Source organism: Betta splendens, chromosome 24 (genome assembly GCF_900634795.4).
Source record: "Betta splendens chromosome 24, fBetSpl5.4, whole genome shotgun sequence".
NCBI lineage: Eukaryota > Metazoa > Chordata > Actinopteri > Anabantiformes > Osphronemidae > Betta > Betta splendens.
In genome coordinates, this window is record NC_040901.2 from 5,231,344 (window position 1) to 5,249,090 (window position 17,747).

At 50.7% G+C, this 17,747-nt stretch overlaps 1 protein-coding gene across 5 annotated transcripts in view; it reads left to right on the forward strand.

Moving 5' to 3' along the window:
• Positions 1–17,747, forward strand: part of bcl11bb (BCL11 transcription factor B b) — a 29,604-nt gene that overhangs the window by 4,272 nt on the left and 7,585 nt on the right. The window contains exons 1-2 of one of the 5 annotated variants that reach the window (XM_041069492.2): positions 3,419–3,986; positions 4,116–4,499. In XM_041069492.2, coding sequence (XP_040925426.1) covers positions 3,608–3,986; positions 4,116–4,499 — 763 coding nt within the window. In that variant the 5' untranslated portion in view covers positions 3,419–3,607. Of the gene's footprint in view, positions 1–3,418; positions 3,987–4,115; positions 4,500–17,747 lie in introns of those variants that run through there. The other 4 variants (XM_041069491.2, XM_055506654.1, XM_029140756.3 and 1 more) reach the window with 4 other exon arrangements.

Consider the following 17,747-nt stretch of genomic DNA (forward strand, 5'->3'; position numbering starts at 1 on the left):
CGACACGCGAAATCGCGGAGAAAGTCGACCTTCAGTTGCAGAGCGTCCTTTGTTCGATGGGGAGTCTTCCTCCACGTTTTCTTCTTCTCTCCTTTTTGGAGCTGCATCCGTGACAAAGAGTCACCTATCATCATATGAATCTCTCTCTCTGTCTCACACACACACACACACACACACACACACACACACACACACACACACACACTTCATTTCGCCGTGTAGCATCAGCGTTACTGCAGGCGAAGCGTTCTCTGGATCCGGCCGTGGAAACGCCTCAGCATAACTGTTTACTCTCAGAATTGGCGTGCTACTTGTGAAACAGTTAAATGTTTTCGTCTTTATTAGCACCATATGCCTGTCGAATGCTGTGGAAGGGGAAGGAGAAGAAAAAAAAAAAAAAAACCCACCGTACGCGCTGCAACACCACAGTAAATATTCACACACATTGTGGTAACCGGATGATAATCTCACAGGAGATGACTGGTGAGCCAAGCATGATTTACTGTGAAGCGCTGCAGCCTGTTCAAAGCCTCGCTTTCAATATTTCAATATCACTGAACACATTTAATCAATTTTGCGCTGCCATAAAGCTCATTTTTTACCATTATTTTTATATATATGTAAAATTTGGCAAATTTGATTTACGCGCCCGGGCGTCACGCCTCACAGATTACACGTTATTTATGGCAATTCGGTGACAAGTTGCAATCAGTTGCAGCGGCGCGTTGTGCTCACTTTCAGGCCGATAATCTAAGATTTACGATAAGAAACGAGACTGCTACGGATTAAACGGTGATAAGATAATGAGACACACGGGCCCGGCCTTACACAATGTGCACTATTTCAGCTCGCCCTGGCAGCCGCGGCTGAGAAAAAGGGATGGGCCGCGCGGAGCCGCCTGTTGTTTGAATTTTTGATTGCAACCATCTGCATCGTTGCCGGTGTCATTTATTTTCGATGACAGCGTGAATCTCAGCCGACTTTCCCAGTGGGGTTTACGCGTGTGTGTGTGTGTGTGTGTGTGTGTGTGTGTGTGTGTGTGTGTAAGCTCTGAGAAATGGAAAAGGGGAAAACAAAGAGAGGCAGACAGGTCTGAACGCATACAGCATGGCCGCCTGCTCTACGAGTGCCCCCGGCCTCGTCGTGAGGTCAGGACTTCAGCGCCAGTGGAAAATACTTCCTCCTCGCTCCGTCTCGCTCATCAAACCCGATTCGTTAAACGCAACTCCTCGCCCGACTCGGGGCAGAGCAGAACCTGTCCGACCGCGTCGTGAATTTCCCCCTTTCGACTCCAGCTCCGCCTCGGGGCACGGGGGAAGCGGCGCCACCGGGAAACAGGAGCGCGCGAGGCCGGACACAGCAATTGGCGGCGAGGGAGATTCACGGGAGCGCTTGACGTGAGGGGAGGCGTCGCGTGTGCTCGTTGTGCTTCACCTGCGTGGTTGTGTCACCTGGCCACCGCTGGGGCGGCTGGAGCACAAACCGGTTCCGTGTATGAAGAACTCTTCCACCTACTAAATGAAAGAGGAGAAGATCCTCATCTCCGATTACACTGTCGGTTCATTAAACACTTTGGCCCCGGATATTTTCTCAATCCGCGCCGCGGATGGAAATATTGGCGCAAAGGCCCCATTGTCCTCAGCGGCGTGTGCCGTGCGGTGCGCGCGTGCAGCCGCTGCAGCGGGGCCGGTCTCTCCCCTCATTAAACGGATAGGGGGTGCTCTAAGGCCGCCTCACACTTGACGAGGCAGCGCAGCAGAGCAGCGGCGCCGTCACCGGGGCGAGTGCGGCGCCGGTGCGCGTGCGTGGGAGCGCGCGGCGTCGCGTCACACAGCGGGGTTCCACCGCGACCGTCGCGCCGTCTCCGCGTTGCCACGTTCGACAGCGCGTCCGCGCGCCCGCTCACCCGGGAGTTTATACAGAGGAGTTAGACGCCGTCCGTCACCGCGACGGGCTCCGTTAACGTGCTCTGCCTTCACGTGCGTGCTTCCGCCTCGGCGTGACCACGGCCGATCCATATTCTTATTTGTTTTAAGCCTTCCGGCGCACATTCCGAGCTCGGTTCCTTCTCGCACACGTGTTTTTCTCACACGGTTGGGCCTCGGGACAGACGAGCGAGCGGCTCTTCAGCGAGGGGCGCGGTTATTCGCACCGAAGATGTTCCACTGATATTCCGGCGTCATGGTGACAGTGCCAACGCCGGCTAATTACTGCCTTCTGTCCCCAGGCCATGTTACTCAACCGTAGGCTAACAAACAGGCCCTCGTCTGTTCACCTCTGTCTCTCGCGGGGGAGAAAGTCGGGTTCAAACGCTCAGGTGTCTGTCAGCTCCTTCGCCTTCACCTTGTCTTTTTTCTTATTTATGGCGCGAGGATCTGGGGCTCGTGCCAGCTGCTTTGTTTTTCCGAGTCAAAAAAAAAAAAAAACGAGAGTGCGCCATGTTGTCAGCCGACACGTCTCCGCCACAGTCCTACTTAAATGCAACGCACACGGGCGCGCGTGCGTGCCCGCCCCTGTCGCACGCGCGCGCGCGCCCAGTTACGCGACTTGCGCGAGCACTCTGGAACGTCACTTCATGTGAATTACGCTCACAAGCTGTGAACTGTAGGTAAATATGTGTTTGTGTTCCTTCTTTGCCGCCAAAGATTATGAGATGGAAATTATTTGGCGCGCATCCAGGAACACATCGCCATTTAGAGAAAAGATATTTGGCATCGGATCATCACTCCAGGGCGAAGTGAGTGGACTGGAACGCGCGTGTGTGCGTGTGGGAGAAGGGGGGTGTGAGGGTGGGTGGGTTTTTGGTTATAGACGTGAATCACAGTTGCAAAAAAAACATATATATATATCTTAGATATTAAATTTGGTAGAAATGTGTCACATTCAGCTGTAACTGTCCCCGAGTTTAACGGTTATGACTGGGAGTTCGGAGGAGCAACGCCTTCCTGACAGTTTGAGATGGGCGATAAGAGAGTTAAGGATCCCCGCACTGATAACGACACACCAACACACACACACCATCGCACACCCTCTTTGTCTAATCTTAGCAATTATTAGGGTGTCATGTTTGGAGAAAGCGCGAGTGGAGACAGCGAGGCGCTGCCGCGCTCTCCTCCCAGGCACCGGCGCTTCTCCCTGGGCACGCGCTCACTCCGGCGCTCCCAGAGCCGCTGGAGCTTCAGGTTTCCTCCGGGCTGTTTTTTTTTTTTTTTTTTTTTTTTTTAAATAAGGGGACACATTTTCATACTGGTACATCAGGGTAGTGTTGAAAAAAGGAGGTTGTCCATGAGGGATTTACGTTAAGCTGAGGGAGTGAGTCTCTGCCACAGGGGAGGAAGGGGGGGGGGGGGGGGGGGGGGGGGGGGGGGGGGGGGGGGGGGGGGGGGGGGAGGGGATGTGTAATGGTTATTAATGACCGTGTCAGATCTGTGAAGAATGAGATTTACTCGCTTAACAGGACCCCGGGTTTGGCTTTATAGATTTTCTGTCTGTGGAGAATACAGTCTTCCTGCTCACCTGTGTGCAGCTCCCTTCACTTGCACATCTTACTGTTTTTTTCTTCTTCTCATTCCCCATCTCATTTCTCTCTCCTCCGTCCTGTTCTCTGATGCACACAAACACGGGCGGGCGCATGCACTCGCTGGTGGATGTGGCCTCCGCTGCGCTGCGCTTTGTTCTGCACAAGCTGGGGCTCCCGCACGGTGAAGGCAGCCGTCTAGCTGTGACAGCTCGGTGCAGCGAGGGCCCTCACCGGAAACCCAGGCTGCACTGTGAGATGAATAGCTTCCTGGCCACACACAAAACACACACAGACACATATAGTGTACGCGCCGGGTCCCACCCACGCAGATCTCTCACGGATAAGCTGCACAGGTGTTTGTCTAGGCAAAGCAGGTTTACAGCGGCGGCGTTTCATGCCCATGAAAGTGACACAATTCTGGGCGTAATGATCAACTCGCGTGGTAGGGAGAGATGGCTTTTATCAGGTAACGCTATCAGGAGCAACTAAACCTCTCATTGTGTTTTTTTGTTGTTGTTGTTTTTTTCTTGTTCTCCTGAAAAAAGACACAACCCAGGCGACTGACGCGTTTTACCTCCCTCTTCCTTCTCCGCAGCAGAGGCCAATCATGAGCCAGGGGTGGGATCTCCGTCTCCAGAGCCCTCCACCCACAGCCCTCGAAGGGCGGCGTCCGGGGAGCACGATCTGCTGACCTGCGGCCAGTGCCAGACCAACTTCCCGCTGGGCGACATCCTGGTTTTTATCGAGCACAAGCGCCGCCTGTGCCGGGGGCCGGGCGGCCGGCCGGGGTCCTTCTCCAAGCCGGGGGAGAGCGGCGGGGTCACGGGCGTTCCCATCTCTCCTAGGGCCAGGTCACTGGAGCTGGGCAGGGGGGCCGTCCCGGTGGAGGTGGGCGTCCAGGTGACCCCCGGGGGAGAGGAGGACGAGGAGAGGAGGCTGACGCCGGCGAAAGGGATCTGCCCCAAGCAGGAGCGAGGAGGTACGAGGCACGCTGTACAAGCAGGAAGTTAGATCCACCAATGGGAAGCTCGATTCCAAACATAGCTCACCTGTTTGTACAGAGGCACAAACACAACGGAACAAAAACACGCACTTACAAATATGCACATATGTCTCACCTGTCCTGGACTGAGAGCTCTCTTAGAAGAATCACAGACACTTGTTATTTTGACAGTGGCCTTCAAGAGGGATTAATGTAGCCTGGGATGATTTCATTACACTGAGTGAGAGCTTCACTATGGGTCTATGCTGCTCTGTTCTAAGTAAAACATTGCAGCCCAAATCACACACACACACACACACACACACACACACACACACACACACACACACACACACACACACACACACACACACACACACACACACACACACACACACCAAGCAAACACACACCGACAGGCCTGAAGGACTCCTTCAGCTGAAACCAATTGTGAAAGGCGAGGAAGAAGGTGATAGAGGAGCCGCCCCAAGTGTGTGTGTTTGTGATTCTTTATTTATTTCTTTGCTTGCGTGAGTGCACGTGACGTGTCTTGAGTATTTGCAAAAGAAATCCTGCAGCATATATGAAGAAAAAAAAAAGAAAAAAAAAAAAAAGAGAGAGGTTGAGGAAGCTGATTTAAATTCGCCTGCGTGCGCGGTGAGGAGAAGGGGATTAATAAAGCTGCAAGGCCGCGCGCGTGGCTGCAGGGCGGGAGCGGGGCCCGTAGCCTGCCAGCGCTGCAGGGAAACCAGTTCAAAGTTATCACGGGAGACAGTCGCCATCACGCCCCAAAGCCGGGAAGACTATCCAGGATTACACAGACTCCAGCAGACGCAGGCAGACGCCTGCTGTAAAAGTTAGCAGCCACAGCTACAGCGAAAAACACAGTTAAAGTACAGTGATCGGGTCAATATCACAGCCATTTTAGATCTACTGTAACCGAACAAGGTGGTTTATAATGCATTTAAACACCGCGACGGTAGACTGAAAAGGCCTGAATGTAGGTTTCGTTTAGATGGGACGACAGCCGGCTGTGGTTTTCTGGGCTCCCAGCAGGTGCACAACAATTTTTTTTTTTAACTTGTAAAAACCCTTCGCGTAAGCACATTTCTGTAACCGTAGGTAATCAGATCGAGTCTGCACCAGAACACACACACACACACACACACACACACACACACACACACACACACACACACACACACACACACACACACACACACACACACACACACCGAGGTGTTTACAGAGGCCTTAAAACTCCGATTAGCCTGAATTTGCGCGGCGGCGCGCGTTTCGCTAGCTCCCTGGGACGGAACCGCTTAAAAGTTTTGCGACGAGTCCTGGGACTCGCATGATAGATTCGCTCACATTGTTCGTATCAGAATCAAAGCTGCGCCTTTTGTCATCACACATGCGCGGTTTCTGTGTGTGGCCGGCAGCTGTGTGTGGCCGCCATCTTTTGCAGTGGGAGGAAAAGTGTTTTATTGAGGGAGATCACAAACAATATGTGACAGCGCAGTTTTGGACGTCTAAGCTAATTTCGCACAGTGAGAATCAAGGGTGTTCCTATTTTTAGAGCCCTATGATATATTCTGTATCGACTTCACAGTAACTCCTGCCTTTGAGTTTATGGTATTAACGTGTTGTCAGTGAATAGTTTAACTTGGACTCTGGAAGCTAAGTGAGGGTTAAGCGGCCTTTAGCAGCAGCAAGAGCCCACTTAGAGGAGACGAGAAACATGCGACTCATTTAGCAGCTTACGCAATGAGAAAAAAAAGGCCTAATGCATTTTACATGGCTCTGTGTCTTTTAGGTGGTCGGACAAGGAGCGTTTAAGCAGAGTTAGAGAGTGAGTCAGCCTGTTAGAGCCGCAGTCGGTTAGTCAGAACGACAGACGGCCTTATCACTAAGAGGACAGGACATGAAAGCACTCGAAGCCTCAAATGACAGCGAGGAGGAGAGCTTTGTTCCACACGTTAGATTGCCACTCAAGGCAGTCTCAAGTTTCAACCAAATTAGATTACATTATTAGGTCTAATTAAGTCCAATGTGTCAGCAGCCGCACACGCACACGCACACACACACACGCAGAACTTTGCAGCCAGAACACACAAAGCAGGGACCACAAGAAAAGCAACTTTAAAACGAGCATCGCGCCGACACATAGACGCACGCCGCGTTCTGTTCCGTAGGGGGCATGAAACGCTCGCAGCCCTCTCCTCCTCCTCCTCCGCCGCCGCCGCCGGATGGCTTCGAACGCCGTGCCTCGCGCGGTTGTGTTTTATCACATCCCGTCTGGCCTCTTTGTCTGTCAGCTCGCTCGCTTGAACTGCAAACACGCTGCAAGGCTAGCATATTCACCCCCCCCCCTAAAAAAAAGGTGCAAACACACACACACACATACACACACACACACACACACACACACACACGCTTCTGACCACACGGTGTAGATGAAAAATGGCCCTTCTGCACCCGTTCTGTTTTTTCTTCTCCTTCCCTTCAGTTTCTCCTGCTGATGCATGCACTCTATGTGTGTGTGTGTGTGTGTGTGTGTGTGTGTGTGTGTATGTTTGTGTGTGTGTGTGTGTGAGCTCAGGCACAGTATGTTAATACAGCACGTGTGTGTTTGTGTGTTTGTGTGCGCGCGCCATATATGAATGTGTTTATGAGTATGGATGGTGTGCAGTGTCTGTGAAGAATGACGCGTGTCATCGGGCGGGCGAGAGGTTGTCGCTAGGGGAGCGTTACCGTGCTAAGACGACCCTGGCCCTGCTTTGAACTCCTCCCAGGACAGCAGCCGGGCCCCGTCGGAGCACTTTAAGACATCCAGTACAAAAGGGTACAAGGAGGGAGCCACATCACGACAACCTCTCTCTCTCTCTCTCTCTCCTCTCCCTCTCTCTCTCTCTCTCTCTCTCGCTCTCGCTCTCTCTCTCTCTCTCTCTCTCTCTCTCTCTGGCTCTTCTATCGCTCACACACAGACACTGTGGATAGAGATCACATGGTAAATATTTCATGAGAGCATGTGAACGACAGCAACATCCTCCGACATCTTCCTCCGTCTCTCGCCGCGTCCACCTCTGATCTCGCGGCTGTCACGTTCTCGGGCAGCGCGGCCACATCACTGCGCCCGGCGCCGGAGAGCCGGTGGCCAGGAAGCTGCCCGATACCGATACTGGGGCGCTCATTCTGAACCCGAGCGGGCTCTGGAAACGCGATCAAAGCCTTTAAACGAGAGGCCCGCCACTTTAGAACTGTCACACCTGCTTACTAAAAAGAGAATTGCGGGTGTGAAAGTGTGTTGCAAGTGAGCAGGAGCGTTTTTAACGCGATAAAATCAGTTTTTGTTCTGGAGCTAATGAGCAGCAAGGGATTTTTTTTTCCACCTTGAATGAGTCACGGTGGTTCGTGGACCTACAGAACGGATCAAAGGTGACGATGACCTTTGTGTCCAAACAGGTCAAATCCCCAGCGTTCAACACTTTCTCCAACTGCTGCTGCTGTTAAATAACTGTGACATCCCAGTTTCCACACCTCTCCACCAGTATGGATTTGAAGGTGTCTCTCTCCTCTGCTCTCTTCTTCTCTCTTTCCTTTTCTCCCCCAGTCTTTTTTTTTTTTTTTGCCCCACCACCCAATGCTCCTTTAATCACCTGGCTTGCTCTCATTTCCATATTAAATAGGCTTTAATCATGAAAAGCAATCAGGCTTTTGCATATTCATACCTTCCCCTGAACGCCGGCTTCCCTGTCTCGCTCCAGTGCCAAGCAGCCAGTAATCAGTAGGCAGGCGGCGTAATGCCATAGCCCCGGCCCATCGCATGAAAACACACACACTGCGTGAGTTAGAAATAACTTCACATGCTACTTACGTATTATCTCTACTCCAAGAGAGGGAGAGGGAGAGCGATAGAGGAAGAGGGAGAGGGGTAGAGATAAAAAAAGAAAGATGGCGAGACTGATCCCTGATTTGAGCTGTGAATATTTGTACAGAGGCTCAAGGAAAAGTCGATTTGCATAATGACTTTGTAGTTTTGCATTAATCACATTTGCATATGAAAATGCGTTAATTACTCCTGATGATTTTTTTTAAACTTGCTTCATTTGATGTCCAAGCTCTGGGGTTGTGATTAGGGGTTACATGGTGGCAGTTGTGTAGGTAGTGCGTGCGTGTGTGTGTGTGTGTGTGTGTGTGTGTGTGTGTGTGTGTGTCTCATGTGTGTTCCTGCTCTGCTTTACTGGCTCAGTCGGTGTGTGCCTTTTAAGTGTTCGTACATGAGTGTGTTGCACGCTTGCCAGAGAATTTATTTAATGTCTGCTATTAGGCATGTGCGTCTATTTTCAATTTGTTACTGGTGTGTGAGTGTGTGTGTGTGCATTTGTTTCCCAGTTTCCTTGAGTGGCAAATATTTGTCTGTGGGGAAAAAAATAAAGAGTGCACGCCTTCTTCATTTAAATACATATTTTGTTTTAATAACATAATCACACATGTACAGGATGAGTCTAATTCTTTCCTTTTTAATCCACGTTGAAGTGGGAGTTAGAGAAAATGTCAAAGAAAAGTCATTATTACATAGACTTTAAGACTTCTTAAACTACATCTTCAGTAAGAAACATTATTTCCTAGCAAAGAGAAACGTTTCTCACAGTGATGAACTTGGTGTCTTCTTGGTAGATGTCACAGTTGCTGCATCCAATGCATTTGTTTGTGTTTTTTTCCCACAAGCATGTGCAGAATGATGCATGTGTGTGTGTGTGTGTGTGTGTGTGTGTGTGTGTGTGTGTGTGTGTGTGTGTGTGTGTGTGTGTGTGTGTGTGACTCACTCCAAATGAGAAACTACCGAGACGCTTGAGTCACTCAGAGGCAGGTACTGGTTCAGCTTCAGGAGCGAGTTTGCTCACACTCATCTGTCGTTTTTTCATTCACGTTTCAAGTCTCTCATTTCTAACACACTGACCAAAAATGTTTTTTTTTTTAATGTTAGTACTTGAATCTACCGTGCAGGAGCTGTGACCTTGCAGAAACATGCGGCTACGAATCCTTCGCATTATCGCATAAATTAGAGCAAAAACATTTGCAGTCATTAAATCAACATTCCTGCAGCATGTCTGTGTATGTGGACGCACATGCATGTGTTTGTGTGTGTGTGTGTACAATTACAGTACACCTATATTCCTGCCTGTGCGTGGGCCCCTGGTGTTGTGGGCCTATAACAGTGCGTCTCAGACAGGACCACCCCAGGGGCTGTCTGCCTCTGTCTGCCTGCTGTAGGGTCAACTAAGTCTATAAGGGAGCGGCTAAGAGGGTGCAGCTGCACACACACACTCACACACACACACACACGCGCGCGCGTGCAGACCGCCGCAGCCACCTGACACACGCGGCAAGAAAAGTACATCCACCAATTTATGCAGAAAATGGAAACATGCGCGGAGAAGCACAATCGCAGATAAGAGACGCATGCACAAATCATACGCGCATGCAGGAATGCACACAATGGCTCCCATCTCGCGCCGGGGCCTCGCGTCTCCCACCGAACTCAATCAGGGGCACGCGGGCGCACACACACACGCACGCACACACACACACACACACACACACACACACACACACACACACACACACACACACACACACACACACGCACACACACACACACACACACACACACACACACACACACACACACACACACACACATGCACACGGCTTAAAGGCTCCCACATGAAGGCATCAAACGCTCCACAGCCAGCTTTATGGCACTCATATGGCAGCAGATTTGATATTTTCCTACCACAGCGGGGGAATAAAACTCGCCACTAATTTGGACTGCGAGCGCCACCGCTAACTTTCAGCATGTGCCGACTGACTGTGTCTTCCAGATGTGCGGACTCTTTGCTCCTTAACAGCCTTACTTAAGAGGCATTAGAAACCTCACACCCTGTCCCTGCTACGCATGGAGAGTGATGATGGCGCTCTGGTATTCAACACAAACACTCTTCCTGCTTTCGTGTGTGGCGCTTTGAAACCAAGTGATGATGTGAAATTCATGGTCTCGCTGCTATGGACCATAAGCTGTCTTGTGTCTGTGGGAATCTGTGAATGTGTTTATGTTCTTTGCATAAATAGCTATAATCAAGGTTATTTGACTGCGGCGCTGTGGTTATTCGAACCACCACCTCTCGGGTGGCGACGTTCGATAACAGGTGTGCTCTCATCACTGCTGAGTAATGTGACAAGTTTTGTACAGAATCCACTATTATTACAGTAGACGCCGAGAACCCGCTCAGCGGCGCGCACACCTTCCTCCCGATCTGGAAACACTCCTCAGACATGCAGATAAAATCCTCATGCGTCTCGGTGTGTGTTCAGCTATTGTGCAATCTGCCACACATTAGTGGATCACGTATAATACGGGCCTTTCACAGTAAAAGGGGGGAGCTTTTCTGACCGGGGCGTTCACTCCTGCTTCGTTTTTTTTTTTTTTTTTTTTTTTTTAAGTAGTGGATGTTTGCTTTTGCAAAGAAAAGGGCTACTTTAGTGTTTGTGGAAAGGAAAAGAGATGGCGCTTGTTAGCCGGGCAGACAGGGGTAATCCTGCTTGCTATACTGTTGTTGTTGTCTCACCTCTTATCTTATTAGCGTCTCACTCTGATTGGGTGGGACTGCGGGAGACGAAAATGAGGAGACGGCGTTTACGGCCGTATTTTTCCCTTTTTTACAGGCTGTTTTACCGCGAGGGATATTGAAAGCCTTTCATGGCGCACTCACGGTTCCCCTCATTTCATCCACTTATTTGTCTTGAGCAATTGCTTTGTGGGGGGGCGGCGCAGGCACGAACACATGACAAACGTAAGAGGGCTTTATGTTGGTTTGTCGCTTAAAAATAAATCGGTGCTGTGCCAGGAACAGTATCTAGTTTGCATAGACATATTATTAATAGCACACACACACACACACGCACACACACACACACACACACACACACACACACACACACACACACACACACACACACACACACACACTGGCTATTAAGTGCATGTAGTGAAAGTTGCATGAAGTGCATCTAAGTCACATTCAAAAGAATGATCTTAATAACAAAGGATTAGTTCAGACAAAATTAGAAAAAGCCTATTTTATGACTTACTTTTATTACTTTTACGACATATACTCAGATTTCTCGTTCAATCCTGGAAGAATGCGATTTCATTTGTGGCGCTCAATCTACGAAGAATTCAATTAATTGCAACTTTGCAGAAATTGTGTCCTTGTTGCTCTGGACAATACACGAAACACACAGTGCTCGTTTTTTTTTTTTTTTTTTATAATGATTCTTTTTATTGTTGCATCTAGTAAAATCTCGAGGCATGCGAATTGTCGGTGAAAGGGACATTTTTTTAGGCCAGAACAAGTACATAAATAACATAATACAGCAGAGCTGTGGGAGCCACATCGATATATTGATGGGTGGAGGGTTATAAACACGGGCGAATAAATCCAAAACTGTTTGCACAGCTAGATGTTTTATATATTGAGTGATAAGGTGCTTTAAACGAGGGACACTTAAAAGGCTCCTGTTGGCTTTATTCTTTAAATATTAATGTGGTTTATTAACTTCTACACTGTCATGTGTGAGAATTGGAAAGTGATCCGCTCTCGCCTGTTTCCTTGATGAATAAGGGCTTGTTCTGTCATGTCCATCGATGGCTATAAAGACAGGGGAGTAAACTGCTCTGGGTTAAGTATCTATAGTGTCTGTGTGTACTGGCAGAAGTCTGTCTTTTTCCAGAAAGGTCTCTTTTTTGTGTCTGTCTTTCCCAGAGCTTTTCCCCTGAGCCAAAATGAAATAAAGCCTAAGATGTTATCAGGGTGATTGGTGCCAGCGGAGCCTGCCTGGGCCTGTGGTCTGGCGGGGCAGCGCTGGCCCGTACCAGCGCTCATATATGTGTGGGTGTGAGTGTGTGTGTGTGTGTGTGTGTGTGTGTGTGTCCTAAAGGCAGTGGAGAGATGAAAGCTTTCTTTAACCATAAGCTATGCAGGAGCCGTGCCAGGAGCAGGAAATGTATCAGCGTGATAACAGCCAGAAAGACAGAAAACGAAGAAGGGGAGAAGCAGGAACGAGCGAGCGAGAGAGAGAGAGAGAGAGAGAGAGAGAGAGGGGGAGGCCACACGGAGCAAACGGCAGCAAGACACAGACCCATCACACACACAGACACACGTCACTTCAAACTCTAAATGCGTTTGGTTGTGCACTTCTGTGTGCGTTTGTGTGCGTGAAGCTTTCAAGGTTAGAATAAAGAGGTGGGTTCTCACACCGGGCTATTGAGCGTCCCGAGTTTCAGGGCCTGAGAGGAGAGCGGAGCTGTAAAAAGCTGCCGTGTTACACGTGCTGCACTCCATTATATTTCGCACGGCCGTCTATTTGTGGCCGAGCAGATTTAAAAATGTCCTAAATAGTTCCGGCGTCTCGCATTTAAGTGCTACAAATTACGTTACAGTGGGAGTTGAGCCATAGCTCATAGCTGGAGACGAAGGCAGGCCCGAGCTGGAAGCGTCACAATCCACCTAACAGCACCTTTATTAAAGCTCCCTAATTACAGTATTAGACCGTGTTTAACCCTTAAGAAGCGTAAAACAACACAATACTTCTCCGTCCATCGTACGACATGTTGAGACACTTAACTCCCACTCTGGTGAAACCGCAGAAGGATGTTTTTACACTTTGCCTACTTTATTTTTGTGCATATTGAATAAATAACATATGGTCTGACAATACGATATTGTGGACCCTTGGATCTAGTTAATATTGTTGATTCTTTTATTCCATGCATGATTCCCAAGTACATCACATCTGCATCTGGGCCTCCAGAGCAGAGGAAACCCCTGGTTCCTTCTTAGTTTTTAACACTCTCCCCTTATTGTTACTCTTAGATTACTAATGTTACTAATTAGATAGTTTGGAAATAGGTGTCAAATGATGCAGCGCTCCTTGAGCTCCGCTCTGAGCTGGAGCACGAGGGGGAAAAGGCCCCTCATCCTCGGCACTGTGGGCCGTATGTGCAGCGCTGGAAGGGCGAGTTTTACAGCGAGCTGTTTGGGCTGGAAGAGGTTTGCGTGCTGCGTTCAGGGCCGCGTGGTATTTTCCTGTGGGCTCCTAGTTAAGTGGGACTGGCTGCGCGGCTCTAATGGGTAGAAGCCAGCTGGGGCCCATTACCACCGCTGACAGGGGATGATGCAGGCGTGCACGGAGCGCCGCCCCCTCGCCTCGCGTCTCAGACGAAGGTGTTCAGCGTGTGACGCGCCGCGACGGCGACGCGTGCGCACCGCGCGTTTAACACTGCGCTTTAGCCTCGCCGAATTTACCCAGGCCGAAATAATAAAGGCCCCCGTCGCACGCGCCCTTATTTACACAATACATTTCATGCGCTGTTTGTATAAAATGATTGATCCGATGAAAAATTTAATAAACCCACAGAACAGAATCAGCATGTCACTCATATGTCAAAGTCAATTTCCTATTCGGCGCCAGCGAATAGGAAATTGACTTTCTGGACAAAGTGAGAGCCCCCTGAGGGGCAAAACTGAAGCTCATTTGGATGTAAAACCTCAAACAAACATTGTGTGAGTCCACAAAGTCAGTTTCCATTTCATTGTCGAAGCAGCTTGAGTTTTTGCCTCGTGATGCCATCACCTGTCCAAACATTTTGTTTTTCTCTCCTCTCTCGCGTCAGTTTTGGGGCTCGCTCACTTTTTTCCTTTTCCTAGCGACGCCTCACCCACCGTTGGTTTCACTCACCACCGGTGGAGGTTTCCCTTAATCCGGCACGTTTTCAACCGTCCTTCCTCCTTCATTTCATTCTATGTCGTCTGTTTTGACGATGGAACGAGAGATTAGAGTGTTTGCGCTTCCACCGAAAGTGGAAATGCAGGTGATAAAAGAAAAGCGGGCCGAGCTGCGTGCGCCTCTCCCTTCTTCCTCTTCCACTCTCGTTCCTTCTTGTCGTGTTTTTTTTTCTTTCCTCTTCGCCCGCCGCCCCCCTTTTCATCGTCTCCTCCATCTTGCTCCTCTCGCTTACATCTTCTTCGCGACCGCAAGCGCGATTGCGCGTCCTCCATTTGTCAGTGTCACATGACGGACAGCGGACCCCACGCACACGCACGCACGCACGCACACGCACACACACACACACACACACACACACACACACTGGGACCAGTTAGAGGCTGAGGGTGATGAGTCAGGCTGAGGGAAATGCCACAGAAGGCTCGGCTAATGCGCTGCATGGAGCTCCCTTTTCGTTTTGCTGTTGTCTTTATCGGCCCCGTTCCCCTCCCGCCCTCTTTGTCCCAGAAGCCGAGCCAGAAGTCGTAGCTCTTTAATTCCAGAGAGGTTGTTCCAGTTATTTTTCACAGCGTGTGCCTTGCTCTAGCTAGGACAGCCTGCCTTATGTCGGTAACATGCCCCTTCTGTCAGGCTGCATGAGAGCCTCTTACACTTGCTGTGCTCGCTCAGTGTGTGTGTGTGTGTGTGTGTGTGTGTGCGTGTGTGCGTGCCTCAGATCTCAGTTGTTGGCGATACCTGATCCCGTTTATTGTTCATTTGACCCGCATCCCAGGAGGCATGAGGGTCAGGGCGGAGGACTCCGATAACGTGTACAGGTGCTGAGTGTGTACGTGAGGGTGAAGGGAAGACATGGGGGAGGAGGTGGGGGGGGGGGGTGTAAAGGCAGAGAGAAACCCTGAACAGGCAAATGTGGATGGAAAGTGAAAGAGAAAAAGAAAAAAGTCTCAGACACATGTTAAGGAGCACTGTTTCTTTAAATCCTCTCTTAGGCCGTCAGGCATTTCATCTGGTCACACTGGCTGCAGACAAACACACACACACACACACACACACACACACACACACACACACACACACACACACACACACACACACACACACACGTGTACATGGTTAGCAGGCCAAAGCTGGTTTGAGTTAGCATGGAGCCAGTCACACTGTGTGAGAGCCTTACCCCCTGCCTGCTACCGCCACCCTCCACAGTCTCTCTCCTTCCCTCGTTCTCTCCATCTCCCTCTTTCTCCCACCGCATGTGTGTGACCATCGTGCGCCTGTTCGCTGTCCGAGCCCAATCGCGCCCGCGGAAAACACGTGCGCCGACAAAAAAAAAAAAAAAAAAAAAGAGGTTGTTGATCTCCGTGGCCTGAAGTCTCCTGATTAGCAACCTGTCACGACAAGCGCGCCATCAGAGCAGAGCGGAGCACGGAGGGAGAGGGAGGGGAGGGACGGGATGCGAGATGCGGGGAGGAGGAGAGGGGCAGAGGTGCAGCGAGGGGAGGCAGGGGTGAGGTGAGGAGGCTGGGACCCCCTGGGACCCCTAGATCACAGCCATGCTAATGAGGAGCTGCTTTGCCAGCAGCAGAGGTGTCAGCTAACCCCTGACAGGTGCACACGCGCACACGCGTGTGTGTGTGTGTGTGTGTGTGACGGGGAGGGGAGGGGCTGCAGGGGCAGGGTTCTGTCCCACTGGCCTGGCCTGCGGGTGGCTTTGTTCTGTATGCAAATCTGTGGCTGTGGCGTTCTGTCGCCCTTGATGGAATGTAGAAGCTGCACAAGCGAACCTGAAGCCCAGGAATGCTGGGCTGCACACACACACACACACACACACACACACACACGCGCGCGCACACACACGCATGCACACACACACTTCCTGACTCACCTTCTTGTTAACAACCAGCCCCCGCGCTCCACACACTCTAAACTTTGCTGCCTGGATGTAATGCCTTTCACCCCGTCTACTTGGTGCCAGCTGAAGTCAGTCAGTCGGCTCGCGTTCAAGTCTGACTTATTTTCAATTACGACTTTTTTTTTTTTTGTCCTCCCTGAGATTCGCGAGCGTGAAACTTGGCATCCGCGAGCGTTCATTAGCGTTCGCTCGCCTTGCCGGCGGCCGAACTCGCGGAGCTTTACCGTTATCCTTTCCGAGCTCTTATTATAAGTCCTGCAGGATTAGAGCATCTGATGGAGGCACCGAAATGCACGTGCGATGCAAAAAAAAAAAAAAAAAAGGGGGGGGGGGGGGGCGGACGGCGCTCGCGCATCGGCGGCGTAAATCGTGCTCCGGCTGCTGTGAATTTCTAAATTAAACACAAATCCACATGTCTGAACCATATGCCAAACTCACACCAACTTCCCTCCGCTGGCCATATGCGAGCAGTCAATACCAAGGCTCCCCTTCACTCACTGGCATTTTGTTTGTACTTTTTAAGGCAAAATAATGGCTATAAAAGGCAATCTGGAAGGAATAAAATCTGATGTAAAGCTCAGATCTTAGTGCCTGAAGACTGGGTTAATTGGCCTCGTGGTTTAGTAAAAAAAAAAAAAAAAAAAAGCAACCCAGGAGAGAGGGAGCGCATTATTACTGGCCCACCTCAGCTCCGTGCATGTGCCAATGTTTTAATAACTTCCTCCAGGCCTCCTGGCCGTTGGCCCTCGTTTTGTTGCACAGGACAAAGCGCTGCTCTCGAGTCCGCCTCGTGTGAAACGTCCGCCCGGGCGGGAGTGTCGCTGGCAGCCCGCTCTCAGGTGAAAAGCCCACAGGTGGTGGCGGCGCCGCGCGCGACCCGACAGCGCGCCAAAAGGCAAAGAGGCGCGGCGGCACGTGAGCGGATCCCGCTGCGGCTTCATTCCGAGGGGAACTACTCCGTGTCCGTCGCGGCGGCTGCGCGTCGGTACGTGCGCGTCTGTGCGCGCGCGAGGAAAACGGCCAATTAGGTCCGAGAATCCAGCTTTTCTAACCGGTCGTTGACCGGTCGGCGGTGACCGGGTCGCCGCCCGCCGCGTCGGCCAGACGCGTGTAATTACCGCGAGCCGCGGTTCCTTAATGACGGCTTTTATTGGCCGGCGCGTTTCATCGGCCACGCGCTCCCAGCGCGTGCGCGAGCGGAGCGCCAGAAAGCGCGTGATTTTCAACTTGTCCTCGGAGGTGTGCTGCTCACAGTCATAGAGAAACCAGAGGCGGCGTCTGTGACGTCATACGTAGGTTTCCAAGGGCAGCGTTTGCAGCCTGCAGGTTCGGGTTCGCCACCTACCTTTCTCTCAGTTCTGCAAATTCGGCCAATCTGAAGAAACCTGGGTGAAGGTGAAAGTGAAGAGGCGCAACAAAACCTCCACTTAGTCTTAACAACCTGAGAAAACTGTCTGTACAATTAACCCTTATTGGGGCTTTAT